The 19,571-nt window shown below is 42.5% G+C and overlaps 2 protein-coding genes across 5 annotated transcripts in view; one reads left to right on the top strand and one right to left on the bottom strand.

Moving 5' to 3' along the window:
- The first annotated feature begins 956 nt into the window (after positions 1 to 956).
- On the top strand, positions 957 to 3,869 carry shisa3 (shisa family member 3). Its single transcript, XM_076103858.1, has 2 exons — positions 957 to 1,227; positions 2,852 to 3,869. The coding sequence occupies exons 1-2, from the start codon at positions 957 to 959 to the stop codon at positions 3,430 to 3,432; spliced, it is 852 nt and encodes a 283-aa protein (XP_075959973.1). The 3' UTR covers positions 3,433 to 3,869.
- A 1,520-nt stretch (positions 3,870 to 5,389) lies between these two features.
- atp8a1 (ATPase phospholipid transporting 8A1) overlaps positions 5,390 to 19,571 on the bottom strand; it is a 94,542-nt gene continuing 80,360 nt past the window's right edge. For 2 of the 4 annotated variants that reach the window (XM_076103931.1, XM_076103932.1), the window contains 4 exons: positions 12,424 to 12,512; positions 11,985 to 12,077; positions 9,905 to 9,996; positions 5,390 to 7,953 (listed from right to left, as the gene is read on the bottom strand). In XM_076103931.1, coding sequence (XP_075960046.1) covers positions 7,856 to 7,953; positions 9,905 to 9,996; positions 11,985 to 12,077; positions 12,424 to 12,512 — 372 coding nt within the window. In that variant the 3' untranslated portion in view covers positions 5,390 to 7,855. Of the gene's footprint in view, positions 7,954 to 8,863; positions 8,926 to 9,904; positions 9,997 to 11,984; positions 12,078 to 12,423; positions 12,513 to 19,571 lie in introns of all 4 variants that reach the window. The other 2 variants (XM_076103933.1, XM_076103934.1) reach the window with 2 other exon arrangements.

Genomic DNA, 19,571 nt, shown 5'->3' with positions numbered 1-19,571 from the left:
GAAGTTTTAACTGCCTTCAATTTCTTCCTCTCCTTGAAGTAGCCACAGATCTATTAATATTATGCATTAAAGTGAGGCTGTGCTTGTTTTTGCTGAACATACTTGATCAACCACAACCTGTAGTGCCCGTATTATCAAGTATTATAAACACACCCCATAAATAAAACTATAAACACTATAAATGCTAAAAAGAAATGGTTTTAAAACGTTGTGCAACAACAGTACAAGTAGAGAAGAATTGTTCTGGTATCTAAGCTGGAGCTAAGATCACAAAACAGACCAGAGTGTTGTCTCACTTTAAAGGTTTTCCTCTCTGTTGTGATTCATGTTTTCACATTAAAGACATTTACTTTGTTCAGTCTTAAATGTCAAACATGATGATTGATACAAACTGCAGGTCGATCTTAATTCAGTACAGCTGCAGCACTCTGGGTCTCCACTCATGCAATAAGCTCGTAAAGATCATTTATGCACGTTATTTGGGCACTTTCGTGGTAATCGGCACCGCTGCGACCACGACCACCACCACCACGCGGACGCGCACGTCCGGTCAATGGGAATTACGTGCGCGCGTGCACAGCTAGAGTCACAAAAGCAGCAACTCTCCAGTGAGGTGGGCGCACAACTCCTGCACCGACATCAACAAACAACCTCAGGAGCCCGGAGCAGTTTGTTTGGATGAGGAGAAAGTTCACTGGTGATATTTTAAGAAGTTTCTTGAAGAGAAGGTTCAATCAAGGATTTGCTCGCATTGCAATTTGGGAACTTTTGGCTCAGAACGGTTTGGATGGTGGGAATTATGACGGTGACATAAGTTTACGTCTCCGGATCGCCGCGTTTCTCTTTCAGTGAATTCATCTCAATGAAGAGCCTCTAACCCGGACCCGACACACTCGGTGGCCCGGAGCTGAAGCCCACCGGACGCAGGGAACCGTGAACCCCAGCGGCTTGCCGGGATGGTGTGCCTGCTCAACTGCCTGCTGCTGGGATATCTGACCTGGAATCTGCGGATATCGGACGCACAGGGGGAGTACTGTCACGGCTGGCTGGACGCTAATGGGAATTATCATGATGGCTTCCAGTGTCCGGAGGACTTTGACACCATGGACGCCACCGTGTGCTGCGGCTCCTGCTCGCTGCGCTACTGCTGCGCGGCCGCGGACGCACGGCTGGACCAGGGCGGCTGCACCAACGACAGGGAGGTGGACAACACCGAGTTCGCAGCGCGTAAGTGTCGTGGTTTTAAGCTTACCGACTTAAATGTGCATTCCCGAAAGTTTAGTGTTCAGGAAAACTTCTCTAATTAGTTCAGAGTTGAATTCGGTTGGGTGCAAACACAAACAGCTGCAGAAGTTCAGTCGCAACCTAAATGTAATATAAAGTACAGGTTTCTACAGAGGTCAGAGGTCAGCTGAACAAAATCAATAAACACTAAATAATACATGTTTCAGTGCCTTGCCCAAGGACACGTTAGTGTCCAACCACCAGAGCAGACCGACTGCTGTCATATGAAATTATGAGGAAAGTTACATTATGCTAAATATTTGGTTCATCTACTCAAACAAGACACCAATACATGTGTTCTTTGGGAAAACAAGGACAACATGTTGAAGTGTGTTGAATTGTAAAATAGGAAAGTTGCAGGAAAGAAAAAACTAAAGACACCTTTCTTAGAAGTTGTGATGTGTTTTACAAAACGTTTGTATTTCCAGTTACTGTGTTTTAAGGCTTTCATGTATTTCCAGCATTAATCAAGCAAAGTGTCCAGTTTCCAGCACCTTGTTATCTCAGCTCCTGCGGCTTCACTTGACCTGAACTCACTACAGATCACTATCGGTGTAGAGAAGAACTAGGGGGACGCAGCCTGTCAGTCACTCAACAAATGTTCTTCAAACTTACCCTTTACAAATCCTTGAGCAGAAATAAGCACAAAACTCACAAAACAAAAGATAAGCTGGATCAGAATGCAGGAATGTATTCAAAACTCTCGTACACAAGCCGCTTCATTGTGCTGCCAAACAAAAAATTCACGTTGACTTTGGATTTGCCAACCAAAGTAAGCACAACTGAATGAGACAGCAACAAATTATCTTTAACTTCTTTAAACCTTTAATAGGCTCAAATGTTACGTTAACCCTCTGAGTTGTGAAATCTTAAATAAAAGGTCACTTTAACTCTCAAGGTTTTATTTATCTTCAAAGTTTTCTTTAAATTTCCCGAACTGATAAGCTATGGGGCCTTAACTGAATGGACTGTGTGCTCACAATTTCCTAATTTTTTCCTATCAAAATAAATAAACATTCGCTGATTTCCTCCCAAAGTGCAAATGGGCTTCACAGAGCGTAACCTCTGCTGTTTGTATTGTCCAGAAGGAATGTGTCCGTTAAGAATACTATAAAGGACTTTAAAGAAATAACTTCATTAAATTATGTTCAGTTTCACAATTTTAGTCACCATAAACATCCGTGCAGGCTGGAGGTTTTAGTCACCAACAAGGTCAAACTTAACTAACTACTCTATTTAGGATTCATAAGCACTACATAAACATTCATGTTTTATGACGCACTATAATGTAGTTGTAAGCAGATGTAAGTGGTTATTATTGTATTTCTGAACAACTATAACTCCTCCTGTAAGCATCCACAAGTGGTGTATAAACATATAATGAATGACAATAGTTAAATTAGTTATTTTCTGGTCTCCAGGGCAGTGAAAATAGAAAATCACAACACTAACGGTGGTCAATGTTTTCCTACATGTAGATACATATTAATAACCTGCAGCTTTCTATCACATGAAGCTGCTTCCTCATTATTGATCCTAACCTGCTTGTGTCTCCTCCCCCCCCCAGAGCCCATCTACGTGCCCTTCCTAATGGTAGGGAGCATCTTCGTCGCCTTTGTCGTGGTCGGCTCTCTGGTGGCCGTCTACTGCTGCACCTGCCTGCGACCCAAGCAGCCGACCCAGCAGCCCATTCGCTTCTCCCTGCGTAGCTGCCAGGGCGAAACCATCCCCATGATCCTCACCTCCGCTCCCCCGAGCCTCCGTGCCCCGTCGCGACAGTCCAGCACGGCCACCACCAGCTCCAGCTCGGCCGGAGGAGGCAGCTCCATGCGGAGGTTTTCTCTCGGAGGTCAGGGGCAGCAGCACGGCTGCCTGGTGTCTGCCACCGTCTCCTCGTCAGCCTCCACCCCAACTCAGACCCCTCAGACTCAGCCTCCGCCCCCGCCCCCTCCCTACACATCCCCACCAGCACCCATGTCAGGAGGCATGCAGCACCAACTGGCCTCCACCCACACCCACACCCAGCTGCAGCTCCACCAGCCCTCCATGTCCTCTCAGACCTTCCTCCTGCCACAGCAGTACTTCTTCCCCCTGCAGCCAGATGCCTTCTCAGCGGCAAAGGGCTTCGCCGACTTCGGACAGAGCTGACACGTCTCCCAGCGGGGAGGAAATATAGAGGGATTACAAGATTTTTTTTTTTTTTTTAGATGGTTGGGATGTGAGCCGGCATACACTCTGCAACACAGCTGGTGGTGTTGTTTGGGTGGAAGGCCCAGGCCGTCTGAACGAACACAGAGAGCGGCAGGAGGATGAGGGATAAAGTACGACAAAGCTGCACGGCCTGAGGCGTTTCCCCCTTCTGCATCACAGGACACATCAGAGTTCAACAAACCTGTTAGAGGCAGCAACAGTGTTGAAACTTGTGCACTTTTAGCTGAAATTGTGAACAGTCCTCACTGGCCTTACATTTTATTTTTATACAGGTTGTTTTTTTAAGCAGACAGCTCACAATACAGACTAAACTCTTAATCACAAACCTTCCTCTGAAAACAAACTGCACAGGCAAACGGCACCAACACTGTCACTCTGAGCATTGTTACATTATTAGAAATAGATGTTGGAAACCAGGGAAATATTGTGTTATTTGACAATCGCAAGGACCTCTGAACGAGGGGTGGACCTGATATACAAAGGACAGTATATTTAGGAGGAAATGTGGACTTTTATAAGATGTTGTACAGGCATTGTACCCAGAGCAGGGTTGTCATATTGATTCCCTAACTTACAGCGAATAAAATGTTGCCTCTCCGTACCTTCTGTGCACTAATGTGATGCCTGTTAAATTACATTTTTGTGCTGTGAAAGAAGCCTCATCATCAATCAGACGAAAAAGGAAACCGGAGCGGTCGGTCCTGCACAGCAGCTCACTACCTGTCGCTCATTCTTGCGGCAGACTTCACAGCAGGAATGCAGCGCTGAGATCAGTCATTGTCAGTGCTCAATGAGCATGGCATGGTCACAGTGTTAAAAACAACTCGCCCCAGAAATAGAGGTTTAGGTTGCACCAACAGGTATCGCAAAAACCTTGACAAAGACTTTTCTGTTCTCCAGTTATCCGACTGTGAAATAGACTCGGCAATCAGCGTCTCATGAAACCGGCAAACGGTTCAGTCTCACGATGTTTGCTGCTGCGCTGTTATCAACAGACTGTTCAATCACAAAACACAACTCACTTGACAGATTCCACTGTTAACTTCTTCAGGGCTCGTTTATACTCACAGCTGTCGGTTCAGACTTAAGTTCTCATGTTCCACACTCTGCTAATAAAAAGAAAAATACAAGTTATGAACACGTTTTGCTGACACTTCCTAAAACTTTCGGATAGGTACAATACTTTCATGTCTTAGCCAGGCTTCAAAAAAGTTTCCAGTTTCTTTTCCAAGTTTAGAGTTCTGATTATTACTGCTCACACGGAAGGCTTTGACTTTAGTCTGTCTCACAGATTTTAATCGAAATTAAAACTTTTTTCTGGGTCCAAAACCTCTGAAAACATTTATCTCGTAACTAAATCCATCATACATTAAAGTTACTGTGATAATGAGATCAAGACCTCATTAAAGTCGTGAAATCAAAACATATTTTTTAACACCGTTGTCAGCATGTTTGCTCTGCGTTTCACCACGCTTTATTTGTCGGTGGATGTTCAGTGCTGCGTTTGCCATTTTTGCTTACGATACGTCACCTGGTTGCTACGCTTTTATAGCGATAAGACGCCCACAAACGTCTCAAACACAGCAAAATGAAAAGAAACAATACAGGCAGAGGGAAGGGTCTCTGCAGGTACAGACACCATCACACTTCTAATACAGAAGTTATGATTGAGAGATTCTTTTTGTACAATCTATAAATAGTACTCATTGTGCTTATTATTGATTTATCAGACAATTATTATCTCGATTTATTGTTTGGTCTTTAAAATATATGGCCACCAGGCAGACTTGTTCTCCCCGCCCTTTGCTGATCATGTTCTCAATGTACTGTTTGTTGACACACAATGGCAGAGTGATAACAAACCTCCAAACACACAAGACAATAAGCAACTGTGTTTACATTGATCCTCCAGGATTGTAAAGTTTATTTCAGTAGTCCTTCATGGCAGTAAAAGACAACACTTATAAGTTTGCAGTCCCAACATGCAGAACAATCATCGAACAAAACGACGGAAAAGAACCAAACATTAAAGTAAAGTTAAAGGTGCGCTTTTTTTTCCTCTTTTGTTAAGTGGTCAACACTTGAGGGAGAATCAAAGTAGTACAGTTAAACATTTCAGAGAACAGTTTGTGTTATCCATTCATGCAGCCCACGACTTTCACAGACAACGAGTGTTTTATGTTTTCTGAAAAAAGAAAGCAACAGTCTACATCCACATTCAGCGGTTTGGAAACTTTTGACAAGATGACGTCCAATTAAGTTTTTACACTAAAAGACCGGCAGAGAAAGAGAATCATTAACCCTCAGTAAAGAGCTTTCCTGTAAAGCAGAGGTACACTGCATGAAGAAAACAAGTTACAAACATTTACACTCAAGAGAAATGATATACTGAAACCAGATAATACCAGATATCCACTACTGGAAAGGTACATCGAGTGCATTGTGCAACATCTCCTGTCGAAGCGAGCTGAGCGTCAGAAACTCTCACAGTCGAGGTCGAGAGTTTGATCACATACACACAGTCATTCTGCACACTAACACACACACACACACACACTCTCTCCCATACGGGCCATGCATCAGCACACAGCAGTACAACATAGCTATACCTGGAGTCGTGCAGAAGGACAACTGGAGCAAGTCACACACACACACATTCACTCTCTCACACACACGACAAAAGAAACAAACCGGGAGACGCCAGAAACTCCAAATCTCACATAGAGGACAAAGACATGCAATGCATACATAGAAGTTATCCACAGTAGAGGTGACACAAACACAAACACACACACACACACACACACACAAACACACACACACACGCATACATACAGCACATGCACATGCAGGCAAGAAACTGACTCACACACACCGTCAGAGATCTGATCTCCCATAGGGAGAAGAAAGCAATCACACAGACATTAAGTAGTCAATTATAAATAAATCAAGCTGTAACAATATTAATATTAACAACAAGACATTTAAGAAAGCTCAGTTTCCTCATTCGATCTATTCTATCCTGCCAGTTTATCAGAGGAAGAAAAAAAACAAAAAGTTACAGACAGTTCATTACAAAGCCAGTCAATGCAAAATTCATACATCTCCAATATAAAAATACAAATCCACAAAATAACTATAGAGACAAAGTAGTTTTGATATTGTCGTGGAGTTTTCCTGGCTAATATTTCTCTCCCCCTTATTAAGCTAATGGCACTTATGTTAGAAGGATAAAATCTCCATTTTAAGGGAAACACTGTCACCACTGTGAGCTCAAACAAGACCATCAGAGAGCCTCCCGTTCACCTCTGCAGGAACAAATCTTAGTTTATACACGTGCCACAAGGCACTCTGTAGTTTTCACATTGTACGAGTGCAAGACTGTGGTGGGGAGACAGTGGTTTAGTATTCAGTTGGTGTGTGTGTGTGGAGCACTGGTCTAAGCTAGCTGGCTAAACTATTCTTGGCTATCTTCTTCTTCTTCTATGAGGGAAAGGTTTTACGTAGGCACCGTCGTGATTGTTGAGACAGGAGTGATGTGTGGAATGCAATTATTTGTCGCAAGCAATGCTTCTGCTGTAAAAAACGGTGGAAACAGGACTACGGTGAGTTGCAGGAGGCAACTTCTGAAAGAATTAAGAAGGAAAATAAACAAAGAAAACCAGGCACGATATCTACATACTTTTAAAAAATGAAAAAATAAAAGAAATAAATGTGTTTTAAAAGAAAGAAGGATGAAGGCATGAGTAAATGCAAGGCTTTACACAATAGATGCTTCCTTAAGTGCAAAAAGAAAATATAAATATTACAATGTCTGCTCTGAAGTGGTCCGGTTAGTGCTGGAATACACTCAGGAGTGTGATTACATTTGGTTTAAAGTTTTCCGAATTCACCAGTACTTGGAAGATTGTATATACGACTGCTCTTTGGCAATCTTTCACAAGTTCAAATCCCCTAAAACTAATCATCGTCCAGTGTTTTAAATTCTATGACAAGTGTTTAGGAGTATGATTTTAATATAATTAAATGATTTTCAATAGAGAGGAGAGACGTTCACTCCAACAAACTGAGCGAGAACAGTGAAGAACTTCAGACCACAGACTGCTAAGAAAGCACAGTGCTCATTATGTCTGCTGGACACACGACGACAGCTGATAAGTGAACACAATTTGTACCGTTCCTTGTTTTTTTTTTTTTTTTTTGAAAGACACTCTTCTGTCCATTTCTTATTCATGTCCAAATATCCCTTCAGTGCTGGAGGCACACGTTCGCACCTCTTCTTTCCTCCCGCTAAGCTTCAAATCTCGCCAGTAGAATCGGCAGTTGTGGCTCCGGATTGGCCGACCAGAGGACCGGCGGCTCACCACTCGTTGGTCCTCTCTTTGGTGGTGTCGTACGCTCTGATGACATCGGACTGAGACACCACTCCGTTCTCGTCTTGAGAGAAGGCGTAGCCATCTGAAAAAAGGGTTCGAAGCAGTTAAAACTATGAACATCAGTGGTTTATGTAATAAAAAGTAATCATAAAAAAATGAAAAACACACTGAAAACAACTGAATAAACAGAATGAACCATTAAAAAAACATAAACATTCAAAGCAATAGTTCAGCATTTTGGGTAATATGTTTTTTAGCTGTTTTTGCAAAGAAAACCAATACTGCTCTCAAGCCTGAAGGCCACAGCCAGAAGTCGTTTAGCTTAGCGTAGCACAAAGACTGGAAACAGAAGGAAACAGATGGGCTGGCTTTGTCAAAAGTTAACAAAGTTTGCCCATAATGCTCAATATTAAACACGTTAAATCTTGTTTGGTTAAAACAACATTTTGGGTCTTATATACGTATGTGAGACTAATTCTTTGCTGGGAACAAGAGCCAGAACCAGGGGACCAGTTTTCACCTGTTTCCAGTCTTTATGCTAAGCTACGTAGCTGTAGCTAACGCCAGCTTGTGCTTCTCAGGTATTAGTGTTGTATCTGCCTCACGACCAAAAAAGTTTCAACAGTTTCCTGAGTCACAGCTGGCGAAACAAGTTAAAAATTGCTTTTAATATTCAGCGAACAGAATTTATTTTACCAGAGAAATGGAGGCCTATGTAACGTCACGCGAACGTTAATACATAAGTGGCACAAACTGTAGTTTCATATTTCGTGCACAGACATGAGAATGGTATCGATCTTCTTATTATCAGCAAGAAATGGAATAAGAATATTCCCAAAATGTCACACTATTCTTTAAAATAAATCATCTGATGAAAATAACAAATAATCACAGCACCCCCAAAACGGTATCTACAGTACGACAGCAGCTTTGTAATCTACCACCTAAACTCTCCTACAGGGTTCCTTTATGACCTTTGACTCCTGACTCACCTTCAGGTGTCAAATGACTCGGTCACTACCTGGAGGCCAGCAGGGAAGTTCAAAGGACCCCGCTGAGGTGAGTGCATTGTGGGGGAATAACAGCGCAACATTTCATCGTTATCTCGCTCTACTCAACTCAGGACACACGAGGCACACGAAGGGGGAGGACAGGAAGTCAACAAAGAAAACAAAAAGAGGGAGAGAGGCGTCTATCAGGGAGCTAGAGGAGGCTGGAGAATTAAACGGGGTGAGGTTTGAATAAGGACATTTAAAAAAGGTATCACACTACAATCGTCTCACCCCCACCTATGAGACAAACAAAAAAACTGATCAGACACAGAAACGAAAAGAGAAAAATAAACAGAACACCAAACCCATGCTTAAAGTATCCCTAAACATGCAACGCCTGAGTTTTGCTGCTGATACGAAAGCTCTACTACTTGATACCTTACTCTACACTTAGTAGTGAAAGTAAGCTTTTCTTAATGTAAGCATCTAAGTAATTGATGCTTAATTGTGCATCATGGATAACTTGTTAACTACTACGTTACTTTAGTGTTTGATGTTATCTTATCCTCAAAAACAGAAAATTAAACAGACTTATGTCTAAAAAATAATATACAAAGGAAAATTAACACAATTTAAATGAGACAAAATGAAATAAAAGAAAAAGAAAACAACATTCTAACAAATTCTTAACTGCCAAGTTTCAATACTCTACAGTTTTGTTTTGTTTTAGACACAGTTACTGACGTGTGTTTCCTGCATCTGGTGAACGCAGAGTATTTATGAAGAGAGGTGGGATGAGCGTTACTGCCTCCCGCAGACGAAGGTTTTAGAGATACAGTACGCGTCATCACAAGAAGAATAATGATGCTCGATCTGTTCCCCTGGCGAGGGAACATATTTGGAAGCAGATAAATCTAACGTGGATAACCTGAAGTGTTCTTTGGGGTAAACGTTAACGGCCTCACGCCTCCATCTTAAGGGACGTTTAGCAAGAAAGGAATTACGAGAGAAAGAAAGAAAAACAAATATTGTGTAACTTACGGAGCAGGTTCTGCTGCATGGACTCAGACCGGTACAAACTGACTGTGCTCTTCTTGAAGACGTTCTTCAGGAGCTGGGCCCTCTCCGTCAAACTAGACACACACACACACACACACAGAGAAGCAGAAACAGGCAGGGTGTTAGCAGCATGCTGAGCACCACGGGCAGATTTAATGAGCCATACATCAAGCTTGTGTCCTCCAGAGTGGATGGACCTGCCAACCTGCTGTTACAAACCACCATGTAGGAGGGCCAAAACTCTGCAGACGCAGGGCGAAGAACAAAGTGTGTATGTGTGGGTGAAATATTTAAAACCATCATGTGTGTAAATGTAACTATACGGGCCCCACCTATGTGCATATAAGCTAAATAATCCATGTATGCGTGTGTTTGTATCTCTAGATGTTTGTTTCTGTAAGGTTGTGTGTGTGTGTGTGTGTGTGTGTCTGCAGCCCGCTGGGTCCGGGACAGTGGCCAGACTCGGGGATCATTTTCAGCCAGCAGGAGATCTCACACTGATCTGCTCCATGTTGGTTCCTGCTGCAGGCCTCAGGCCCCAGAGAGCAGAGCAGACCCGACTAATACGTTTTTATATATGGCTTTAATATAGGAGCTCTAAAATGAGATATTTACTTTTTGGGGAGACAAAAAAAACTCTTATGACATGATTACTGACATTACAGTCAAACTCCTGCAATTTAGCAGCAATTTGAGGATTTCTCTCCTCCACATAGGAATATTGTTGGCAGCGGAGCCGTGAGTATTCATGAAATTTCAAGGGATTTGCGAGGTCACAGATGATTCTTCCTCCAAGCTCGACTTAAGACTCTCAAAATGTTTTATATTTTCTGTACCAAAACCAAGGCATTGACTGTGTAGCCCTGATAGGGTTGGGCCATATGATGATATATACAGTGAGATGGTATACATTTGCCATTAATTATGCCATTCATAACTCAGCAGCTCCCCCTTTGTAACTCTCAGGCCGTTGTGGGCAATGCTGCAAATCAATGAGAAGAACTGTATTACTAAACGTCATGTGGCATACTCACTGAAATTCATCCCAGTTTATTTTCTGTGAGACACGAGCAATTTGCCTCACAAGGTTTTGTGTAATATGTGTTGCTACATCAACAAGCTACGCTAAGTAAAGAGAGGGACCAAAAGTGGAAAGATTTGAACCTAAGTACCGTATTTTCCGCACTATAAAGCGCACCGGATTATAAGGCGCACCTTCAATGAATGGCCTATTTTAGAACTGTTTTTATATATAGGGCGCACCGGATTATAAGGCGCATAGAATAGAATAGCGTCGTAAGCGTGTCTCTTGAAAGGTGCCATTTTGGGGTCTTTATACACACAAGTGGTGTTGGACTAGGAGTAAGCACAGTACCGGTGTTTACCGCGGTGCGGCTTTGTAGTTTACCAGTCGTACTGAAACATTTTGACAGAGCGCCGTGTACAACCAGTATGGATCAACCAATTAACCAATTGATCCATATATAAGGCGCTCCGGATTACAAGGCGCACTGTCGTTTTTTGAGAAAATTAAAGGCTTTTAAGTGCGCCTTATAGTGCGGAAAATACGGTAATACAGCGGTGGGACAGAAAGTTGGGCCTTGAGCAGGTGAGGAAAATGTTGCAGTCAAGCCGTAGAGGATGAGATGGGACAGATTTACATATTAACAACTTGAGAGCGTTCACAACATCGGATCACTCAATACAGTAGGATTACAGAGTTAGTCGGGTAAAAAGCGCCTGATAGGATAGATCAAGGTGTTCAGGAAAAGTCAAAACGCGATTTACAAGTCGCAAACTCATAATTTCAATAACTCTGACATAAATGTGTTCTAAATGTCTGTGGAGGAGAAGATGAATATTATAGTTTCTGTGATCCTTTTTTGTGTGTCCCATGCCTCAAAGAATAAATCGCTGTCGATTACAGCAACCAGTCTCATTACTTTACCTTAAAGCGTCATTTTCACAAGGAAAATGAATTTGTCTCACATCAATAAATCTAAAATCTAAATCTAAAACCTTAAAACAAAGATACAAACAGTAAAGTGATGTGTAACTGTACCTCTTTCCATGCACCACCGCTCCAGGGTCTTTGGATAAAGCCTCGAGCTCCTGCACCTCATCCACCAGGGTCTTGAAACACACCTTCTTCACCCTGTAACAATATTTAAGACAAAATCATAATGTGACAGACGTTTAACATGATAGAACTTTCATAGACTGACATTAAAATAACCCATTGGTTGATTCAAACTGCTTTGAATACATCAGCTAATAAAACTTCTAGCTTTGAAAATTGCTCCCGACACCTTGAATCTGCTGTGGGCAGACGTCAACCAGACCCGGGGCACACACAAACATTTCCCATGGAGCATGGTATAGGTATATAACAATTTTGGGGCAGGAATGTGTTCAGGAGATAGGAGAGATACCGGAGGAATGTCCTGTATCGGATGTGTATTGGAGTGATGATGAGCGAGGAAAGCGCAGAGGAGACTTACACTTTGTAGGCCACGTCAAAGACCAGCGAGGTGATTGGGATAAAGACCAGGCCCATCCAGAAGACCCCCGAAGAGAACATCATCTCCGCCTGTCACACACACACACATACACTTACTCTCGGGTCACTGTAGACAATGCAGAGTTCAACACTTGATCAGATGAAAAGAAGAGCTTTTTAAACACCCGATAAAGAGCAGCCATTATCATCCTCTGCAATGGCACATAATGAAAAACATACATGACAAAGGCAGCCCAGAACAAACACTAATATTGTGGAAATAAAGAGGAGATGGCTCCAAAGAACTTGCTCAAAGTGGGTTAATCCACTGTGACTAAATGATACCATGTTTTTGTGTGGATCTCCTTCACCTCTCAGCCCTTCGGGGCGGAGGAAGTGCCTGTGAAGTATTTTGACAGCGGTATCTCTTTCACAGGAAAACAGCTCAACTGCTTGCTGCGTTGAGAGCTGCCGTCAATATGTCACAGGAGACACAGCACCGTCATCGGAGGTCTTATAACGATACATTCAATATAACGGTCGCACTGTGTACGAGGGTGTCGATGACGCTTCAGAGCTGTAATTATCGGAGTTTAAGACTCTGGGAGCGAGGGGTCTGTATTTCTGGGGTTCCGGTGTAGCCGGCGTATTCCGGGCCAAGACTTCCTTCTCGTGCGCTGCTCCTTGTTTACGGTCCGATTAGCAACTTGAGATGCTGTGGGTTGTTTTACAAGTAGCCAGTTTACAAGCTCGATTTAAACCAATAAAAGTCGAAATCATCGTCAGACAATAGATGATGGGTTCCAAGATTATATTTCGGCCAATGCATTCACACGAACTCTTTACCTTTAAAAAAAACCTGTGACCAAAGACGTGGCCAACTTTACCATTGAGTAATCGTTATGTTGGGTAGGAGGTCGACTGTCAACCTCAGCCCCCAAAAACAAAACATTTTTCTTGTCGACTACATCTCATTATTGTCAGACAAGTTGAATAAAAGTTCACAGACAGAGATGATTTTCTCTGCTGTCACGTAACTCTTCTGAATTACAAACAACGAGCTGATGTTTTTATTTTTAACGCAGCGTGGAACAAATGTTCACACTGAGCTCATGAGCACAATAAATCTACAAATGAGACAGCCGTGATCCTCACCGAGACTCATTCATCTTGCTGAAAGAAAAACACATTTGGATGTGATCGAAAACAAGTCAGGCGTTTGAAGGAAATGCTTCTCCTCCGTACTCCGTCATTTGTAGGAAAGAAATATGCTTCATTAGTAGCAGACAGTCGCCTGTAATGATTTAAATTAAAAATCACAAAGCGGTGGCCGTGTCGGGAGGTTGTTTTGGGTCCAAAACGGAGCGGAGACGTGGATCGTCTTTCGAGGGTGAAACAATGTTTTCTTTGGCCCGCTGCACTGAAACTATCTGTCATTACACGTCGAAGTGCAAAACTCGCAAACTCGCGCTCCTTGCATTGTAATGTGCCACTTGTTTAAACTGCTGGGGCCCCTCAACAGCGTCCTTCCTGTAATGTGACACAGGCAGGGCCCTTCGTATGCGCGCGCACACACACACACACACACGCACGCACACACACGCATACACACAGATCAGTGTCAAAACTATCAAAGCGCTCAGGTTTGCTCAAATTAGCTAATCTGTTCGCCATTACCTGCAAATTGACTTTGATGTCTGACAAAACACCGGGGGAAGAGGAAATCCCAAATGACAGGAAATCAAAAATGTCTTTTTCCTACAGTTTGAGATGGGACTCGGATGAATAGAGCTTTTCTGTGTCACCCGGGAGGCTGGAAATGTATGAGATGAGGGAAAATTGCATTGAAGCGCAGGATATTTTCATGCCAATTTTGGAAATTGTGCAGCCCTGGTGGAAACATTTACTGTTTTTGTTTTTTTTACACAAGTCAGTTTAATTATTTTCATTTTCATCCAGCGTATCATGCATTTAAATGAGAGCATTTAAGCTGTCTTGAGAGCCTTTAGAAAATAAACCAGGGATGCATACGCAGCATTTTAGCTCGAAAAATAAACCATCTTAGTCTTTAACAAGTTCAATCTATAGACCATATTTATATCGCTGTACATACCTTGGGGCCACAAATGTTGTATATAAAAGACTGACACTTCAAATCTCAAGTTTATCATAAAATGAAAAAAATGTTGGTAATTACATGTGGTATAATAACTCATTATAACAACTGTGAAACCTACACAAACCGTGAGACAGCAATAAAGTAAAAACTAGACCTAAATCATTTTCCCCCGTTTTCTAAATCAAAACAAATCTGACCAATTACAATCAACAAATGTTTGTCTTCAGGCATCTGGACAGGCTCTGCGACTTCAAGCGGGGGGGCCAACAGAGTAGGTGGATGCTAAGCGACGCCTCATACCAGGGGGCCCCTGGGAGCTGGACGGGGTGAGAGAGGTCTGAAGAGTGGGGCTGTATTTTTAGGACAAACTAATAAACTTGTCTGGCTGGACAGACAGTAGTGTCCGCTAGCATGGAGCGCTGTGTTTTGACAGGCCACTGACCCCCTCACGGCCACACACACACACGCAGACAGACGGACTAGACACGAGACTAGACGAGGCAATCGTGTGTAAACGTGCACATGCGAAATGCAAATGACCTAATAAACTGCTATAAGATGGATGTTTCTGAGTATTTCTACTCCGTTCCAAACAGAAGACAGTATTTAGGGATGAGGTAGTGGTCAAGAGGTGAGAGAGATGCCTTTCTGGAGGGATTACAATGATTAAGATAAATACCATACAACTCTCTCTCTCCGCACCTTTCCCGTCTATTGCTACACAGTCAATCATTCATGATCAAGATCCTTAAATTTGGGAAAATATGTGGAATGACATCAAGAAAACCAGACCATGTGTTTTAGGCTACCTTGCAGGAGGACTTGATCAGCGGACTCTGACACCTGGCTGATCATGTTAAAGAAAGCCTGTAGTCTCAGCAGTTTGAGTTATGTTAATGCTGCCATTGTAATGGTATTTATTCTCTGAATAAATAGGTATCCAACACAGTAGAAGAACCAGATGACCGAGGATGGCAGAAAGAAGCATTCTCAGTCAAAGAAAGAGCATGAAAAGCAAAAAAAAAGACCAAGAAAGCAAATAAAGAGGGGAAAAAATTCAGCCTTTCTGGGACAAGGCAAATCCACAAATCCCCCAAATGTCATCAGCAGAGATCAACCAGCCAATAACCACCCCAAAAAGAGGTCAATGTGTAAAACAAACAAGGACTTTCTCAGCTGGGTCCTTCATCCACTCTATGCTCTCTGCGTGTCGCCTCACAAAGACAGCAAGACATCGACTAGAAAAACAGAGAAAAGAAATTCCTTACATAAACACTTGTAAGTCAGCAGACTCACAGCCACGACTACACACAGGTGATTTACAGTGTGTGTTCTTCTCACTAACACTGCACCATGGTCAGGTATTACACCAACCCATGTGTTGTGTTGTGGTGTTTATCAATCATTAGCTGAGGGAGGACCAACAGATCTGGGAAGAGTTTAACAAAGCCTCACAGACGACACGCTCGTGAGTCTTACAGAAGGACCAACAGGATTCCACAAGTACCACTGAGGGACTAAGTCAACAGCAGTGATGAACAGGGGTCAGTAACAACATCGCTGGGTCTTTCAAAAGTTAAAAAAATCACTCATGTTTGATCCGTAGAAGAAGAGTTCTGCCTGCAAAGGGCGCAAACATTTCATAAAAAAGGCCCCTGTTTTTATACCATTTATTTAAAAGGCTACATTAAGAGGAGAGCATCCATCACTAGCAGGGTTTTTGCAGTATTGGAAAATTTTGCCAGGAAACTCTCAAATCTTGCATGTTGGAGCACGTGAATTCATCACCTGCTTTAAAATCAACCTGGCCTCTCAGGTACGTTGCAAACAACAATAGTGATACTTACAAAGATGTCTTAATGTGAACTTTGATGGATTACTTGTCTTGAGCAAGTTTCAAGTTTCTCTTTGAGTTGGTTTCCAAACCAGTAACTGCCTGGAGGGTAATAAATACACACACAAAAAAGCAATGGACTAAAATGTGCAAAACACTGCTACGATCCTTAATCGAGTGCACTACCAAAGCAGTAAAAGAATGTGTGACGCTTTTTAAATTTGTGGCTTCATGACAAGAATCACAGAACCTGAGGATCTAATCATTTTGCAACTCAACCCGCACATCCACGTTTCCTGCAGCGCATTACTCAGATAAGTGAAGTCTGTGTTTTCACTTTTACTGACCAAATTGACCAAACTGAACACTTAGCTAGATAAAGCTCCAAAAGGTTTTATTCCTGCTCTTAATCTCTTCAATTACTCGCAGACAGTGAGTGTATTCCTGGCACGCTACACATCATCAAACTTCTTAGTAAATATGATTTCATCCTGAGGAAATGTTTCTTATCACTGAGCAGAAACCTTGCCGAGTTTAAGATCCATGTGCCGATGACAAGCACTCGAGTCTGTGTGAGATCTGCTCCACTGCAGCTTGATTCAGAAATTGGGAAAATAGCAAAAGGTGTGTAAGAGAAGCGATGCGAGAGAAAATATAACCGTACAGAAGACAGCAGTGTTGATAGCAGATGCAAGTCAGCAGGTCAGTGTGACAGAGCCTGAGGTGAAGCTAAGCGGCTTAGTGTGGCAGATTACATGGCTTCAACAGAATAATCTCACATTTTCTTTTGATATCTGTGTCAGGCGCAAACGGGATGAGCCAATTTTCGGGAGTACCTGTTAAAAGCATACTAGCTATTTCAGTGCGTTTAGTGGAGGGATCCTGCACCTGTCTTGTCAATCGTCCAAAGAAAATTCAGCCCGACATTGATGAATGCGTTCACATGCAGCCGAGCGCTGCTTAGCGTCTCTTGTTAAAGGCGGTGAGCTGGGTAGTGAGTGAGAGCAGAAGCAGGAGGAGAAAGGAGTTCTGGTGTCTGTTATGTTGTTGGCCCTCGGGCGGTTTTTCGACTGGCAGGGTGACAGAGGGGGTGAACAAAAAGAGAACAAAGAGGAAAAAGCTGATGCAAAAAGTAAAAGAGACGGAGTGAGAGAAAATTGATGGAAGGACAGAAAGCATGAAAAATACTTGAAGATTGAAGTAAGACTCGAGGAGGCCGTGGTGAAAATATGTGAGGCTGCATCAAGGTTGAGAATAATCTTCAGAGGCTACAGGGTCTCTGATGCCTTCTCGGGTTTCGGAGAGATGTGTCCCTGTTTGATGAAGTACTGGCATCCTCGAGTTAGGGCAGGGGCGTAGGGTTACCAACTACCCACAGGACACCATTACTGTCTCCAGTCAAGTGCTGCAGGGCGTGGATGAAAGCACCGGGCTTCATGAAACAGGGGGATAGAGTGAAGATAAAATACCGATCGTCGTGTGTGTGTGTGTGTGTGTGTGTGTGTGTGTGTGTGTGTGTGTGTGTGTGTGTGTGTGTGTGTGTGTGTGTGTGTGTGTGTGCAGTTAGTTTGATCCATTTATTGCGTCATACACGTGCAAAGCTGTCATGGACTTAAAATGCTACTAAATACTGTGGATCACTAACTTAAAATGTTGATAAAACATAAATGTATACATTTTGTCCTTAACCTCTTTTTGCTCAACTCTGCTGTAAAATAAGTTTATAATCATTCAACCAGCAGATCTGCACAAAAGTAAGGACATTTACTACAAAGGAATAGTTCAACATCATGGGGAATTAAACTTTCAAGCAGAGAGTTAGTTGAGAAGATTGATACCACTCTCATGTCTGTTTAGTGAATCTGAAGCTACAGATTTGGCTGCAAAATATCTACTCAAATGAAGATTTTTAAAACCTTTGAAAGCATCTAAAAACAAATTCTTTGTATAATCCCTAGACCTGTAAGTTATGCTTTAATCAGTAAACCAATTGTGACAGTAGCTTCAAGCACCACGACCACCCTTAGTGCACAACGCGCAGGCTGTGATTACGTCATTTTAAGCGCCGCTGCTGCTGCTACCGCTGCTATCTGCTGCTGCTATCTGCTGCTGCTAGCTGTATCCTTATTTTTATCAGAATGATACAAGGGTCTGAACAATCTTCTCATGTAATTCTTCACCAAAAAAAAAGAAGCTAAGTTTACTTCCCAAAACGTCAATCTTTTGCTTTAAATAACCATGTGAGCACCTGTTCCTGTAGCTAAAGGTAATGTACCAGATCATCACTGTGCACACGGATATCGTTTACTTCAGTTAAATTCTGCTTTGCATTAAGCTTTACACTGTAGTTATTTATCATGAGACAACTTGTTCCTAAATCAGGTTCGTATCAAAGATCAACAGACCTTCTTACCCTTTACAGAAGGGTCAATTTGCATTTAGCATTGTGATGACATTGTAACCCGTGTTTCACCTCAACAACGCATGCAGTTAAAGATCTTTCTACTGTTCAGGCGCACTCACAAGTCTGTTCTAAATCATCTCACAATTACGTCTGACATTTTGGGTTTCCCATCCAATACCACCACTGGCGGTCCAAAACTGGTGTAAAGTTATGAACTCCCGGAAATGACGGAATAGCTCTGTAACGAACTGTGTTACAATCTACACATTCAGCGAGTCCCCAAATGCCAGAAGCATTATCTCAAACAGGACACACACAAACAGAATCCCAGTTAGACAGATATTCTTCTACTGCATGCTGTGTGGTGCCAGCCTTTTTCTTTGAATAGCCTCCTACTGTGTTCTTGTTCCCTAATGAAAAGATGCCTCATTCTCCACCCCAGAATGCACTGGGAAATGTCACCTGTGGTTAATAGGCTCTCATTAACCACCTGTGGTGACCCAGCGAGACAGTAGCCTCTTTCACATGTAAACAACAACTCAAACAAGTGAACAGTGTAAAAAAAAAAAAATAGGGGCCTTTTTTATCGGATCTGTTCTTTAACGTTTAAAGAACATTAAAGTGAAATTTGATGGGAAGATTTGTAGAGACATCAGTGTGTATACCAAGTACATCCTCACCTCTCTTTGCCTCCACACTGCTGCAGTGTCACTTGTGGATACTCAGAGTTGAGGGAGGGGAGAGTAACACAAACAATGTGCTAATTGGCCCAATTAAGTCATTATGCAACAC

This window comes from Anarhichas minor, unplaced genomic scaffold (genome assembly GCF_050575085.1).
Source record: "Anarhichas minor isolate MPS153535 unplaced genomic scaffold, ASM5057508v1 ptg000028l, whole genome shotgun sequence".
NCBI lineage: Eukaryota > Metazoa > Chordata > Actinopteri > Perciformes > Anarhichadidae > Anarhichas > Anarhichas minor.
The sequence above is the reverse complement of the archived record's forward strand: the minus strand, read 5'-3'. Positions and strand labels throughout refer to the sequence as shown.